Source organism: Heloderma suspectum, chromosome 11, assembly GCF_057233095.1.
Source record: "Heloderma suspectum isolate Gila_16-S chromosome 11, 16-S_ref, whole genome shotgun sequence".
NCBI classification, from domain to species: domain Eukaryota; kingdom Metazoa; phylum Chordata; class Lepidosauria; order Squamata; family Helodermatidae; genus Heloderma; species Heloderma suspectum.
This window is the reverse complement of record NC_139468.1, coordinates 24,860,768-24,876,708: the sequence shown is the minus strand read 5'-3', so window position 1 is coordinate 24,876,708 and position 15,941 is coordinate 24,860,768. Positions and strand designations below refer to the sequence as shown.

Sequence of the window (15,941 nt, the reverse complement as noted above, 5' to 3'; positions counted from 1 at the left end):
TGTTTTTATTAGCAAGTGCAATTTAATAATAGTCAACAGTATCAACTCTTCAACTGCTAGGGCTAGCAAGCAATTTGAAAAAAAAAATTAAATGCTTGCCTCCAAATAGTAATTTAAAATGAATGATGTCCTTGTTCATGAGCTCAACAGACTGGGGAATGCAATTTATATAAAATATATCTGAGATATCGGGAACCAGACTGTTTTTTACGAGGGTATATCAAAATATGGTAGGTACAGCATTACATAGGTATTCTAGCTTTCAGCCTAATACTTGACGTACATTACTTGTGCTTTTTGTAGTGCTTCAAAAACATGCAAAACCTGTCCACCCAAATACACAAATAGGTAGAAACATTTGTCCATCTGGCCCAGTACTGTCTACTCCAACTGACAGTGCTGTCCATGATCTGAGGCAGGGGTCTCCAACCTTTTTGGACCCATGGGTACATTTAGGAATTTTAGAAACTGCTGTGGGCACCACCACAAAATGCCTCCCAAGGAGGATGGGGCTAGCCACATAATCGCTACCATGGGAGCCTGGCTTATCAAAAGTGAGCTAAAGAGGTGGTGGTGGGGAGAAACAGTGAGGCTAGAGGGTGGGAGGGAGGAAGAAATAGCAAGGCAAAGGAGTAGAGGGGAGAGAAACAGCAAGACTGGGAGGGGGAGAAACAGCAAGGTAAAGAGCGGGGAGAGAAAGAGCGAAGCTAGAGGCTGACAGGAAGGGGGAAACAGGAAGGCAAATGGGTAGAGAAAAAGCAAGGCTAGAGGCTAGGAGGGGGAGAAACAGTGAGCTAAAGAGGTGGTGATGGGGAAACAGTGAGGCTGGAGGCTGGGTGGGAAGGGGAAATAGCAAGGCAAAGGGGTAGAAGTGAGAGAAAGAGCAAGGCTAGAGGCTAGGAAGGGAGAGACAGAAGACTGCCCTAACATTTTTGCAAGGCTTTTATTTTAAAATGTTTCTTAAGGAGGGCAGGGAGTGGAGAGCTTTGTGGGTGGCCTTGGAGGTGCCCTGCTCCGAGCGGTTGAACTTTGCCTGCCAGCTAGTCCTTTCAGCTGGAGATGGCAGGGATCGAACCTGGGCCCTTCCTCCTGCACAGCATGTGCTCTGCCACTGAAACGTGGTCCCTCCAAATGAATATATGCAGACTTCAAGCTTGTGGGATCTACTTCATTTTGTTACCAGACCCCTGAGATCCACCAGCCAGAGCCTGGTGCAAATGACATAAACATAGAATGAAAGAATTCCGGGCCCAAGAATTTCTTTTCGAATATCAGAACTCAACATCGCTCGCAGTCCTTCCACACAAAACTCCTGGTTATTCCAAGTTTACTTCATTTCAGCAGTATAATTTGGGGCGTCTGTGTAATTTTGTTGCTGCTGTTAAACAATTGGGAGTCAAAAATCCTATCTCATCTATGGCAAATAATCCAGATATCTATCTTCTGCCCACCTCTGCTACAGAGGAAGCTGCCTTATACCACGTCAGAGCACTGTTCCTTATTTCTCAATAATGTCTACACTGGCTCTCCAGGGATTCTGGTAGGAGTGTTGCCCACCTAAAGATGAACCTGGGACCTTCTGTCAGTGGAACAGCTAGTACTGGATCTTGGGGGCCAAAGCCCATGGCCCACAAACTCAGGAGGGCCCCAAATTACTGCTCAGAGAGCAGAGGTTATAAGGGCATCAGGGCTGCAGAAACGAACTCCATTTTATTCCTGCAGTCATCATAGTGCTATGATTCAAGTGAGTTTAAAATGCAGAATTGCACATACTCAGAGCATTCTGCGAATGCGCAATCCTGCATTTTAAACTCACCTGAAACATGGCCCCATCATGATTTACGAAGACGATTAAGTCCAAGGTCTGAAATCACCCGTCTGCACCACTGCCTTCGGTATGCAAAGCATATGCTCTATGGCCCTACCCTTCAGGCTTGAAGCATCATTAGGTGAGGCTGCTTGAGAGATGAAGCCTTACATCTGCAGCTAACTAGTGGTACAGTTCTTTCACGTCGTGCAGAGATTTTTTTAAAAAAATTGCTTGCAACTTGCACGATTGTGATTAAGGTTTGAAAAATCTTTAACATTAACTGCTTACCTCCTATACATGTAGCTGAGCATGGGGTAAACCCAATGTATTCCCAGTCATAGACGACATCAGCGTCTTCAGAGTGTGAAAATTCTGGGATGAATGGGACAGGATCACCACTACATGATTCCAAGTGACAAGTACGTTCAGCCATTGGTTTGGGTTCTTCACACTCTTCGTCGGGCAGCTCCATCTCAGTCTGAGTAAATGCGAGATAAATACGGCACTTCACATCACGCACCTGAATACCGCGACCACAAGAAGCACTGCAAGGGGACCATGGCTCAGGGATAAACCTGCAATTAAACCACAGCATAAGAATCTGGACAGTATAGCTGAAGTATAAAACATTTTCCTTCATTTTCCAAATGGATGGCAAAAATGTATTACTTTTTCCTCTGCCCATCAAAGTGGAAAATTGCACTGGCCTATACATATGCAGCACTTGCATAACTAACAGACAGGTGTGGCCCAGGTTGTGGCTGCAGTAGTACGTGGAATTCTGCTTGCAAATGCACTGGCACAGGATAAGAACCTTTTAATGGTTATGGCACACACATGGAACACAAGATGCGGCATTATGCTAAGTCAGACTATCTGTCTAACCCTGAATTGTCTGCTCTGTCTGGCAGCAACTTTTACCTGCTACCTGATCCTTCTTACTGGAGGGGCCAGGGATTGAACCGGGGATCTTCTACATGTAAAGCAGGGGCTCTACCACTGAGCTATGGTCCCTCCCCAAATAGAGTGCCACAGATTGTAAGACAGCTCAAAGCAACAGCAGCAAATGGCAAACGTATAATCGCGGCCTACAAAAATTGATTCCCTGTCCCCTTGCTAATCCACCATGCACATACATAAATTCAATTTACCATATGCAAAGTGATAGGAATCCATAGTTATTATTCAGCTCCCCAGCAAAACAAGCAGATTCTTTTTCCTACTAGTTGTCCTCTAAGTGATGATTCCACCCCTACAGGACTAAACCGGCCAGTTCATGAGTTATATGCACACCACTGACAGTGATATTTCTCCTCTAGGGGTGTATAAGAATTCCTGATTTTTCTGGTTTGGCCCTGGTGGATTTTGTTCTGTTTCCCCCTACTGGCGTCAACTTAGTAGGCAGCAAGTCAATCCAATACACAGATTCCAGGGTTTTTGATGGCGGCAATTTGCGCAAATTGGATTTTGGGGGTGGGTGGGACCTTTAAATTTGCGCAAATGGGGTTGTATTTTTTAAAAAACAATATTGCTGATCTTGTGCAAGTGTGCATGATCACAAGTTTGCCTGTATGTTATGTAGCCACGCAGAGGCATATTCCCCTTTGTAAATATCCTTGTCCACTTTATCCCTTCCACAGAGTACTTCATTTAGCCCAGCAGAGCCTTATTCTGGACCTCATAGAGTCATAGAATAGTAGGGTTGGAAGGGGCCTGTAAGACCATTGAGTCCAACCTACTGCTCAATGCAGGAATCCAACTCAGAGCATCCCTGACAGATGACTGTCCAGGCTCATCTTGAATGCCTCCAGTGTGGGAGAGCCCACCACCTCCCTAGGTCATGGGTTCTATTGTCGTATTGTTCTAACAGTCAGGAGGTTTTTCCTGATGTTCAGCCGGAATCTGGCTTCCTGTCACTTGAGCCCATTATTCCATGTCCTGCATTCTGGGATGATCGAGAAGAGATCCTTCCCTTCCTCTCTGTGACAACCTTTCAAGTACTTGAAGAGCACTATCATATCCCCCCTCAGTCTTCTCTTCTCAAGGCTAAACATACCCTGTTCTTTCAGTCTCTCTTCATAGGGCTTTGTTTCCAGTCCTCTGATCATCTTCGTTGCCCTCCTCTGAACCCTCTCCAGCTTGTCTGCATCCTTCTTAAAGTGAGATGCCCAGAACTGGACACAGTACTCCAGATGAGGCCTAACCAGTGCTGAGTACTAGTACTTCCCAGGATTTGGAAGCTATGCTTCTATTAATGCAGCCCAAAATGTCATTGCCCTTTTTTGCAGCCACATCACATTGCTGGCTCATATTCAGCTTGTGATCCACAATATTTCCAAGATCCTTCTCACTTGTAGTGTTCTTGAGCCAAATTCCCCATCTTGGAACTGTGCATTTGGTTTCTCTTTCCTAGGTGCAGAACTTGGCATTTATCCTATTAAATGTCATTCTGTTGTTTTCTACCCAGCACTCCAGTCTATCAAGATCACTTTGAATTTTGTTTCTGTCTTCCAAGGTATTAGCTATCCCACTCAATTTTGTGTCATCTGCAAATTTGATCAGCGTTCCCTGCACCTCCTCCTCCAAGTCATTCATACAAATGTTGAAGAGCACTGGGCCCAGGACTAAGCCCTACGGTACCCCACTCGTTACCTCTCCCCAGTTTGAGAAGGTCCCATTGATAAGCACTCTTTGAGTCCGATTCTGTAGCCAACTGTGGATCCACCGGATCGTTGTTTCATCTAGCCCAGTTTGAGCTAGTTTGCTCATCAGGATATCATGGGGCACTTTGTCAACAGCTTTGCTGAAGTCGAGGTATATTATGTCTACAGCATTCCCACAGTCCACAAGGGAGGTTACCTGATCAAAACATGAGATCAGATTCATCTGGCAGGATTTGTTCTTGACAAATCCGTGTTGGCTTCGAGTAATCACGGCATTGTTTTCAAGGTGCTTACAGATGGATTGCTTTATCATCTGCTCCAGAATTTTCCCAGGGCTTGATGTCAGACTGACTGGTCTGTAGTTCTCAGGTTCCTCCTTTTTACCCTTTTTGAAGATAGGGACAACATTAGCCATTTGTCAATTTCTCTCCCCCACCACTTTGCTTAGGAAGCATGGAAGCGGAGGACACACTTGAAATGTTCTTTGACACCAGAGAATATGGCTCTGCTGAGCTAAATTGAGTACTCTGTGGCGAGGATGAAACTGACAACGATATTTACAAGAGGGGAATATGCCTCTGCAAGGCTACATAGCAGACAGGCAAACTTGCGATCATGTGCAAGGTCACCTCTCTCCCTCTCTCCACACATGCACACAAAATTACAACCCCATTTGCACAAATCTCTGGGGGGACGCCCCTCAGCAACAATGCACAAAACACTTCCGGAATGGGGTGGGGGGAGAATCCACATGGGCTTGGGAATGGGCTTGGGAATGTCATGCCTCCTTCATCATGTCTAATAAGGAACATAGGAAGCTGCCTCATGCTGAGTCAGACCCTTGGTCCATCTAGTCCAGTATCGTCGACAGCAGCTCTCCGGGGTTTCAGGCAAGATTCTTGCCTAGCCCTACCTGGAGAAGCTGGGAATTGGACCTGGGACCTTCTGAATACAAAGTACGTGCAGTCCACGGAGCTACAGCCCTTAGGCAGATCCTTCCTTGGAAAGATCATTAAGACATCCCTTTATTTCTTTGGGTACACACCGTTAAGTTGTAAAAGAAGAATAAAGCTTTGAAAGGAATTCCTTTGTCTGTGTCTGGACTTGGCTACTGGTTTAGACAGAGAGAGGCCTCCAAGGAGCCCTTGACACACACTTACACGTTAAATTATTGTGAATGAATCAGGCACACACAGGGGCTTGTTCGCAAAGCTGAGAAGGAAACCTATCCACCCAACTTCTTGAAACTTAAAAGTTTGTCACCTCACAGTTTCCCCACCCCACCCCCACCCCCGAGATATTCTCAAAAGGCTTTGACAAAATTGTGATTATATTTCAAAAGAGGAAAGTTATCACAGCCAAACTCAATTAACCCATTAAAGTATATATAGTGCAGTTATCTCACAATGGCCGGGAAGACATCCAAAATATGCAGATAATTGTAGGTTTAGATAAATGGAGGAGCTATTTACAAGAGGACTCCATCCATCATTCCTTTCAGTGGCATTTGCATGAGGGTTTCTGTGAACAGATGGAAGTCACGCAGCAACAGTGTTTGATGGAGTCCTCCCATAGGCACTGACACATAGACTGTTTTCTGCAGCAGACAGAGGAGAGAGCATAGTGCTGCATGTGAATGATAGAATCACGAGAGTTGGAAGGGACCTCAGAGATCATTTAGTCCAACCCTCCACTCAGTGCAGGCTCTGCATTGCAGTGTACAGCTACAGCATCCCTGCGAGATGGCCATCCAGCTTCTGCTTAAATGCCTTCAGCAAAGGAGAACCCACCACCTCCCAAGACGATCTGTTCCAACGCTGAACAGCTCTCACCGGTAGGGAGTTTCTCCTAATGTTTAGCCCAAATCTGCTTCTCTGCAACTTCCACAGTTCTAGTCCTGCCCTCTGGAGCAGCACAGAACAAGCCTGCTCCCTTTTCTGCATGGCAGCCTTTCAGACAGGGCTGGGCAGGGACCCCCTGATCCGACTCAGAAGCCGCTTTGTGGCTTCGGTGGCAGGCCCGATGCAGCTCAGACTGATTTGGGAGGGCCCCAACCCAACTCAGCCCCACACCCGAAGCAGGAGTCGGCCATCCGAATCCTGCTTCAGGCCCCCCCGATGCCCCCACACAAACCCCTAGCTTCTTACCTGGGCTGTTGCCTCGGCCTTGGCTGCTGCCATCATCGCCGCCCCTGGCTGCCCCCATCTCCTGAGCCCTGGATGTGCGCCGGCTCTTGTTGCAGGGAGCCACCATTTTAAAAGTGGTGACTCCCGCCAAAAAGAGCCAGTGTGCATCCAGGGCTCAGGAGCTGGGAGTGGCCAGCTCACTGCCGAGCGGTGTGATGGTGGTGGTGATAATGGTGGCGGCAGCTCACTGCCGAGACCCGGACGCACACCTGCTCTTCTTGCAAGGAGTTGCCATTTCAAAAAGGACAACTCCCTGCAAGAACAGCCGGCTCACATCCAAGGCTCAGAAGCTGGCGGTGGCAATGGTGGCAATGGCGGCGACAGTGGCAGCAGAGTTGGAGGTGGCGACAGCTGCAGCAGGCGGCAATGGCGACGACAGAAGCAGTGGTTCCTGTGAGTCACCTCAGGTAAGGACCTGGAGGCGCTGGCGTGGCTGAAGTGCTTTGAGGAGTCCCCAACCCACTCCAGGTCACTTGGTGCCCCCGCTGCTTCGCCTCGGAAGGGGCCTGAAATGGCCCGCTTCAACTTGGGGTTTGGGCCTCAGGCCGAAGCGGTGCACAGCCCTACTTTCAGATATTTGAAGATCAGGATCATGTCTGCCCTTCTTCTCTTCTCCAGGCTAAACAGGTGACCAGAGAAGCCAACAGGGGCCCTGCTGGCTTTAAAGAAGGGCTCCCTTAGTCTTGGCTCCACAGTTTGAGCATGTCGACAGTTGCGTCTGGTTGTCCTAACAGCCCAGGGGTTGTTTTTTAAAACCTTGGATTGTTGTAAACAAAGTGGGAGTGAGCAAGCATGCTTGCTCCTGCTGCCCGATCATTCCCATTGCAAGCCATGAATTCCAACTCTGGGTTGTCTCTCCCCCAACAAGAATTCCGGGTTTGGACGTCATCCCACAAACCAGGGATGAAGCATCCCGAGGCTGTTTACCCCCGCGTGAGCAATTGGGCAATGGGAGGTGGCACTCTTGCTCCCGCTTAGTTGACAACAACCTAGGGTTAAAAAAAACCCACCTTGGTTGTTATGATGTCTGAAATGGGCCAGTCTTAAAAAAATGTCTTAAGGAACAGACTCTGCTTTTCTTTGCCCTGCCCTCTTATCTGCCTGCTCCAGGTCCTGACCACAGCCCCGTTTGCTTAGTGGGGCCACAACCTCTGAAGCTCCAGAGCACAGACAGGCACCAAGGTCACCAAGATAAAATCTCTTGCATCTACCAGGACTTAGCAGGTGAAATCAGGTGAGGTATCCAGAGCACAGCCTTGTCCTAGTTTCTTGACTGAGTTTCAGCTGGTACAGCTCAAGGACATTGACAAGGTGCTTGGACAGGTTCCTGCAACCACTTCCATATTGGATCCTTGCCCCTCTTGGCTGATAAAAACACCAGGGGGGGAACAGCCAGCTGGGCTAGGGAGGTGATCAATGCCTCCTTGTGAGAGGGCGGGATCCCAGGCCACCTGAAAGAGGTGGTGGTGAAACCACTCCCAAAGAAACCCTCCCTGGAACCAGAAAATCTTAATAACTTTAGGCCAGTGGCAAATATTCCTCTCCTGGGCAAAGTCCTTGAGGGGCTGTTGCCAACCAGTCCCAGACACTCTTGGATGAGACCTATTATCTGGATCCATTTCAGTCATGGTTCAGGCCAGGGTTTGCAACAGGAACAGCCTTGATTACCCTGTGTAATGACCTATGACCCGAAAGAGACAGGGGTGGGTGACTTGTTGATTCTCCTTGATCTCTTGGAAGCTTTCGACACCATCGACCATGGTATCCTTCTGGGATGACTTGGGAGTGGGGGGTACTGCATTGCAGCGGTTTTGTTCCTACTTGGTTGGCTCCAGAAGGTGGTGCTTGGGGAATATTGCTTGGCCCCATGGATTCTCCAGTATGGAGTTCCACAGGGATGGGTTTTGTCCCCCCGCCCCATGCTATTTAGCATCTACACAAAACTGCTGAGTGCAGTCATCCAGAGTACATAATACATAGTTGCCAGTATGCTGATGACACACAGCTCTATTTCTCCTTTTTGCCTTCATCAGGTGAGGCTGTGGAATGGATGTGCTAGATCAGTGCCTGGCTGCAACAATGGACTGGATGAGGGCTAATAAACTGGACTGGATGAGGGCTAATCAATCCAGACAAGACCGAGCTGCTGTTAGTGGGTGGTTCTTCTGACCAGATGGAGGGTGTTCAACCTGTTCTGGATGGGGTTGCACTCCCCCTGAAGGACCAGGTTTGTAGTTTTGGGGTTCTCCTGGAGGCATCTTTGTCACTTGAGGCTCAGGTGGCCTCAGTGGCATGGAGTGTCTTCTGCCAACTTTGGTTGGTGGCCCAGCTATGCCCCTATCTGGAAAGGGATAAGGACATAGGGATAGTCTGGCTTCAGCCGTCTATGCTCTGGTTAGATTACTGCAATGTGCTCTACGTGGGGCTGACTTTGAAGACAGTTCAGAAGTTGCAGCTTGTGCAAAATGCAGCAGCCAGATTGATAACTGGGACAAGACTGTTGATAGTTAAAATTGTTTAGGGGTATGTGTGTGTGTGCTGACTGTTTAGATGTTTGAATGTAAACAGTTTTTATATTATATTTTGTTGTTGTTCAGTCGTTAAGTCATGTCCGACTCTTCGTGACCCCATGGACCATAGCACGCCAGGCTTTCCTGTCCTGCGCTCTCTCCCGGAGTGTGCTCAAGTTTATATTCATTGCATCAGTGATGCTATCTAGCCATCTCATCCTCTGCTGTCCCCTTCTCCTTTTGCCTTAGCATCAGGGTCTTTTCCAGAGAGTTTTCTCTTCGCATTAGGTGGCCAAAATATTGGAGCTTCAGCTTCAGTATCTGTCCTTCCAATGAGCAGTCAGGGTTGATTTCCTTTAGGATTGACTGATTTGACCTCTTTGCAGTCCAGGGGCCTTGTAAGAGCCTTCTCCAGCACCACAGTTCAACAGCATCAATTCTTCCCGCTCAGCCTTCCTTATAGTCCAGCTCTCACAGCCATACGTCGCTACTGGGAAAACCATAGCTTTGATTATACAAACCTTTGTCGGCAAGGTGATGTCTCTGCTTCTTACTATGCTGTCTAGATTTGCCATAGCTTTCTTCCCAAGGAGCAAGCGTCTTTTAATTTCATGGCTACAGTCACTGTCTGCGGTGATCTTGGAGCCCAAGAAAATAAAATCTGTCACTGCTTCCATTTCTTCCCCTTCTATATGCCAGGAAATTATATTATATACAATATTGTATTTTTAAGGTTTTTAATCTTTGTAAACTGCCCAGAGAGCTTTGGCTATTAGGCAGTATAGACATGTAATAAATGAAAAGACCATTTTAGGTTAAAGAAAGCCCAATGGAATCCTGGGTACAAAGGCCCACTGTAGATACTGAACAGGAGAGGAGGTAACACCAAGGGAAAAGAAAAGAAACAATTGTATTTATGCTGCTTTTGATTCACTCACACCCCACCACCATTTTATGTCTTATCTTGCATTTAAATTGTTTTTATGCTTATTTGTTATAAGCTGCCCAGAAAACTTTATGTTATGGAATGACATACAAATGTTGTGAATGAATGAATGACGAGTTGCTAAACTGTTGCTTATCTAAACCTTGAATAATATTGTCCTGGCCTTTTCTCACTAAGCAGTGTACCTCAATACCTTAACCAACACAAATATTTTATAAAGCTAGACGAAAAAAAAAAGTTAAATGCGTTGACAGCCGTATACCAGCAGTTCAGAATTCACTCTGTATACAGGCTAGCTGAACACATAAGAGTATCCAAAAATAATGTACGATGAATTCTTTTGAAGTTTTGCCTTTTTTGTTTGGAAGTCTGGACCACAGAAAAAAAATTCATTTGCAAAGAAAAGTCAGAGAATTCTAAGCATTTTTTCCTTGACACAGCAGGCCTATATTGTAATTGAGGTTTTCCTGCAGCATATTTAGTGTCTGAGACTTTATAGCACCACAAATGCAAGTTTTATTATTTTTAGAACTTAACCATGGATATAAAATCCAGGGTTGCCATTGGCTAAATCATGCGATTTTACAGTTAACATCTGCCACAGAATTCAAGTCTCCCTTTAAAGATAAAGAAAAGTATAGTCTGTCCAAAGTAAAATTGAGGCTAAATGTAGCCAAATCTCATGTTTGTTTGCTTTAAAAGAGCAGCTTGTATAAACAACAGTGTTATTCACATAAGGCGAAATGCAGAGCTGAACAAAAATGGCCTTCCCAAATTCCCCACCATGTTTTCAGGCAGCAGAATTGGGGACACCATTTTTGTCGAATATTCTCTATGGAAAGGAGAAATTCTCCAACAATTTTGTGAAATGTTACCCCTAATTTTGCCATCTGAAAATGTGAAGCCGTTTTCTTTCAGCTTTATGTTTCACCCTGTGTGAACAGCACTGCTGTTTATTCAAGCTAATTTAAAAAAACACATGACATTTGGCTGCATTTAATCATAACTTTAGTTCAGACAGACTATGCTGAGGTTGCCATCTTGAAAGGAAGGTCTGAATTCTGTGGCATATGTCAACTGCAAAATCATATGATTTTGCCAGTGGCAACCAGGATTTTCTCTCCATGTTTATTTTTTTAAAACAATAACTTTACGAATACCTCAAGAGGAGCCATAGGGTCAAATAGGCTCAGTTCCTTGATGGGTCATACCCTCAGAAGTTCTTACTGAAACGCAAGATAATGTGGTGGTGGGGGGGAGGTACGTTGCCTTTTTTGTGGGAGAAACTATAACTATTATTGGGCGTGTTCAGATGACACATGGGCCCCATGACCATGAGTCTACCCAAGGAGGGACCAGAAGTAGGCTGCAGACTTATGTGCTTCCTCTCTAGGACCCATCACTGCAGGCAGAAGCTAGTAAGTGAGCTGGGAGATCTCATGTTCAAGCAAGGGATCTTGTCATGTTTCCCTTGGGCCCCCTCTCTCCTGATGCACTCACACACACAAAGAGAGAGGCTTCAGTCTCAAGCCTTTAATTCATTATCAACAGGTTAATTACAGAGGCAAATCCTCGAAGACTCTCAGGCTACAAAGGAAAGCCTCCAGGGGATTCAAATGGGAACACCGATGTTGCCTACAGTTTGAAGTGAGGCTTGCTGGCTAGACTAACTTAGGGAGGGATGCCCCGCCCTTCCAGTGATGCTTCCCTATGTCGCCTCTCATGCATCGCTAACTGGGTCGACTGTCTGAGCTCCGCCCCTGACGTTTTCCTCTTAGCTCTGTGCCGTAGTCTAGCATCTCTTAGGTCACAGCCCCCACTCTCCTCCTCCTCGTCCCGGCTTCTCACAGAGGGGGGCAAGGGGGGGGGTTCAGGCCCGGCCATCTGGGAGTTAGTAACCCGAGAAGCATGCCTACCCATATCTGAACTGGCTTGGGAAAATGCATCCCCCGGTTCTGGCTGTTCCTCTTCTGAATCTGAGCTGCTAACTATCTCCCTGCTCACAGAATCAATCCTGACAGATCTTCTGATTCATGCCTTACTTTCTATTATGTGAGCCTCAGACCCATTTCTGATGTCACCTTGATAAAATCTCTCTCTCTCTCTCTGTGTGTGTGTGTGTGTGTGTGAGAGAGAGAGAGAGAGAGACAGAGACAGAGACAGAGAGACCATACAGATGACCATCCCACCACACATTTTACCACTCAATAGCAGTTCATGTGTGGTAAAATTCACGAGAGGATGATACAGATGACCAGGGGTGTAGAGGTAAATTTGAAGGGCAGGTGCGCATCGTGATAGTCTCCATAGCCAGGCCCCGAAGGAGAGTCCAAAAATGCAGGCCGCAGTGTTGATTCATATCAACAAACCAGGTCTTGGAGCAGGTCCTTTATAAAGCGAATGGAGGCTTCATCGCCCATTTAAGACCATGCCACAGCAAAATACTCTGCATCACAACAGGGAACAGTGCATTGTTGCTGGGAACATTTATTTCCCTACAGCTACTGTGAGCATTGCAGCTAAGCTCAAAGGAAACAGAGCAGTCTGAGGGGAGTGAGAAATGACGTCAGTGTCCCTGAGAGCCCTGGCTCCACTACACCACTGCAGATAACCAAAGTACTCCAGGACGATTTTGGTCATCTGTATGGCCTGTGACAACAGTCCCAGTGAAAGAAGTGAAAACAGCTCCCCCTCTTCCTCCTCCTCACAAGGCTATCAGCTTCTAAACTTGGCCTGTTTCTCTAAGCTATATTAAGCACACACACGAAAGGCGGCAAAGGTCTCTATTTCTCTAAGCTTATTAAAAGAAAAAAGGATGTGGAATCTTTTTTTATGGAAGGCTTATTGAAAATCCCCCTGTAAATAAAGGAGGCTCTAGGGAGAAACGTTTACACTAATGATGGGTATCAACTATCATCACATTCCACCAGTGAAAACCAGAAAAGTTAAACCTCCATTTTTCTTGGCTTAGTTTTGCAAACAGCCTTAAAACAAGAAACAAGAACTATTTTTCTAATTAAATAAATTTTTAAAAGATTTTTTGAACACCCACTGTGTGAAATTCAGATCTGCTCCTTCCCTTGGCCACAGGGGCAGAAGTATTTATCTTCAATACATTGTCTTGGAACATCTTTGAGAGTTTTGAAACACAGCTGCATTTATATTTCCTTTATTCATTATGAACTAAAACTTTAGACTGAAGGTACGACGACAGTGGAAATAAAAATAAATGAACTGGGAACAGAGATGTTCATCATGTTGTGGCTTTTGTTTTGATATACATCTATATATATATATATGATATACATCTATAAATGGCCACGCCATTTGCGTTCCTGCTGCATTAGCTGTGAGAGGCTACGTATATATTTACGTAGCCTATCACGGAAAGAGCAGGGACGCAAATGGCATAGCGGCAGCCATTTGCATCCCTAGGCTACGTAAATATATATGTAGCCTATCACAGCCTAACGTAGGGATGCAAATGGCGGCCGCTACACCGGCCACCATTTGCGGCCGCAGCAGCCCGGCAGTACACGGCAGTCCAGCTGCGGATGGGCCCGGCCGGCGGCTCCGCAGACTCGCTGTGGAGCGGAGCTGGCCGGGCAGGATTCCAGGGGGTGGGACAGATTGCCTCCCCCACCCCAGCAGATGCCGCCACCAGAACGATGTAAGGGATTCATACATCCCTAATTCAATCTGAATGCTCAGCAAGGACTCATAATGAAGCATTGTTCTAGTGACGGGGGGGGGGCAGGGGGAGTGATGGTGGCTGCCACTGACTGAGAAGTAGAGATGTCAGAGAAATTCAGAACAGAACCAAATGAGTTTGAATTTTCATGAATCCAACCCACGGATTCCACAGCAACCAGGTTTTCCCCTGTCAGGTGGATTCTGCAGACTTGCAGACCGGTTTTGTAACTTTCTCAAATTTTGCACGAATTTTGTTATAGAGAAATATGCAAACTTTGTAAAAATGGCCCAAAATGTGCATTTTCCCCAAAGACTAAAGTGTGAAAATGTGCATTTGGGGGAATTTGTGCATTTTTCCACGTGCAAATGTGCACAGATGCACATTTGCACAAATTTGGAAACAAAAAAACCCCATTTCCATCAATGGGCGGGTGACAGAATGAAAGGCACCTGACAATCCACAAAACTCTAGGGATGGCGGAGAATTCCGCCACGGACTCCAATGAGGCTGGATTCTAAGAATCCACCCTCCGAGTCTGCAGTGGAACAAAAGACTCACCTCCACCACCTGGGGGAATCCGCGCGGGGCCGGATCCTACCTGCTGCCATCCGTCCGCTGCCATCTGTCCCATCTGCCTGTCTTCGGATGCAAATGGCGTCCAGCAGAGCGGACGCCATTTGAGTCCCTGCCGTTTGCCGTGATAGGCTACGTAAATCTTTACATAGCCTATCACAGCAAAGGGCAGGGACGTAAATGGTGTAGGGGACGCCATTTGCGTCCCTGCCCTTTGCCATGATAGGCTACGTAAATCTTTACGAAACCTATCAAGGCAAAGGGCAGGGACATAAATGGCATAGCGAACGCATTTGCGTCCCTGCCCTTTGCCGTGATAGGCTACGTAAATCTTTACATAGCCTATCATGGCAAATGGCAGGGATGCAAATGGCATCCACTACGCTGGACGCCATTTGCATCTGAAGATAGGCAGGGCGGCAACTGATGGACCCAGCTGGCAGCTCCGTGGACTTGCTGCAGAGCGGAGCCGGCCGGGGAGGATTCCGGGGGGGGGGAACGGATCACCTCCCCACCCCCCAGACTCGGAGGTGAGTTCCGTACACCCCTACAAAACACAGATGGAATAGATTTTACACAATCCATACATCCCTACTGAGAAGAGCTCTGCCAATCCCCATAGGCACCAGCAAAGAGAGAGAGAGAGAGAGAGAGAGAGAGAGATGAACTAAACCGCTCAGAGAGCTAATAATAACAACAACAACAACAACAACAACTATCATTGCTGCCAACAGTAGGTCCCCCTGAAACCCTTCAAAGCATTTTGCTCCCCCATCACAAATGGGGTGGCAAACTTGGAGGGAGATTTCATCTCAGCACTAAAGAGGGCCAATTCCTTTCTGTAATGAGTAAGATACTCCTAGTCTCTATTGAGCCCAAGTCTGATAGTGTCAAATCTGCAAATGAATTCCAACTCAGCACCTTCACACTGGTCTGCTTTTCAACAGCAGGCAACATAAATGTGCAGGATCAATAACACCTGCTTAGAAAGAAGTTTCAGGTTTGAGCCAGACGCTGGTCTCTGCCTGTTTACACACACTTGCCAAGATCAACTGGACAGAGGAAGAAAAACAGAAGAGACATCTAGCCACATCCTACACCTCTTGGTTACAGTGTTCTAAATGTGTAGAAAGAACACTGACCTCACTAAATGTTTAGAGAAAGAATACTGACCTCATTTGAGTTTTCTGGCAGTTCCACCTTTTTAAAATGTGCAGAATAATTTGGTACAAATGTTATGTGGGTGTGCCTAGGAATATCATCTGGTCAGTTGTCCCAACTCAGTGATTCCTTACCTTATGGACAAAAATTCTCAGTGCACAGGCAGAGCTCCCACTACCTGCAAGGGCTTCTCCATTTATTTCAGTGGAGAGGGACTGTTCCATGTACACAAAGACATCCCCATATATTGACATGAATTAAACTCAGTCTGTCCCAAACATTGATACTTTTTAAAAGTTTGCATGCATTTGTATGCATTTTTGTATGCATTTTTGTATGCATTTTTGTGCGCATTTCTCCTGACGCATGCTTTTTTGTATGCAATTCTGCCTAATATT

General features: G+C 46.5%; 1 protein-coding gene across 1 annotated transcript in view; it reads right to left on the bottom strand.

Annotated features, from left to right (window-relative positions):
- The window catches only part of ADAMTSL3 (ADAMTS like 3), a 415,333-nt gene that overhangs the window by 73,509 nt on the left and 325,883 nt on the right, over positions 1-15,941 (bottom strand). Inside the window, exon 16 of the mRNA XM_084817237.1 lies at positions 2,099-2,385. Within this exon, the coding sequence (XP_084673363.1) occupies positions 2,099-2,385 (287 nt within the window). The remainder of the gene's footprint in view (positions 1-2,098; positions 2,386-15,941) is intronic.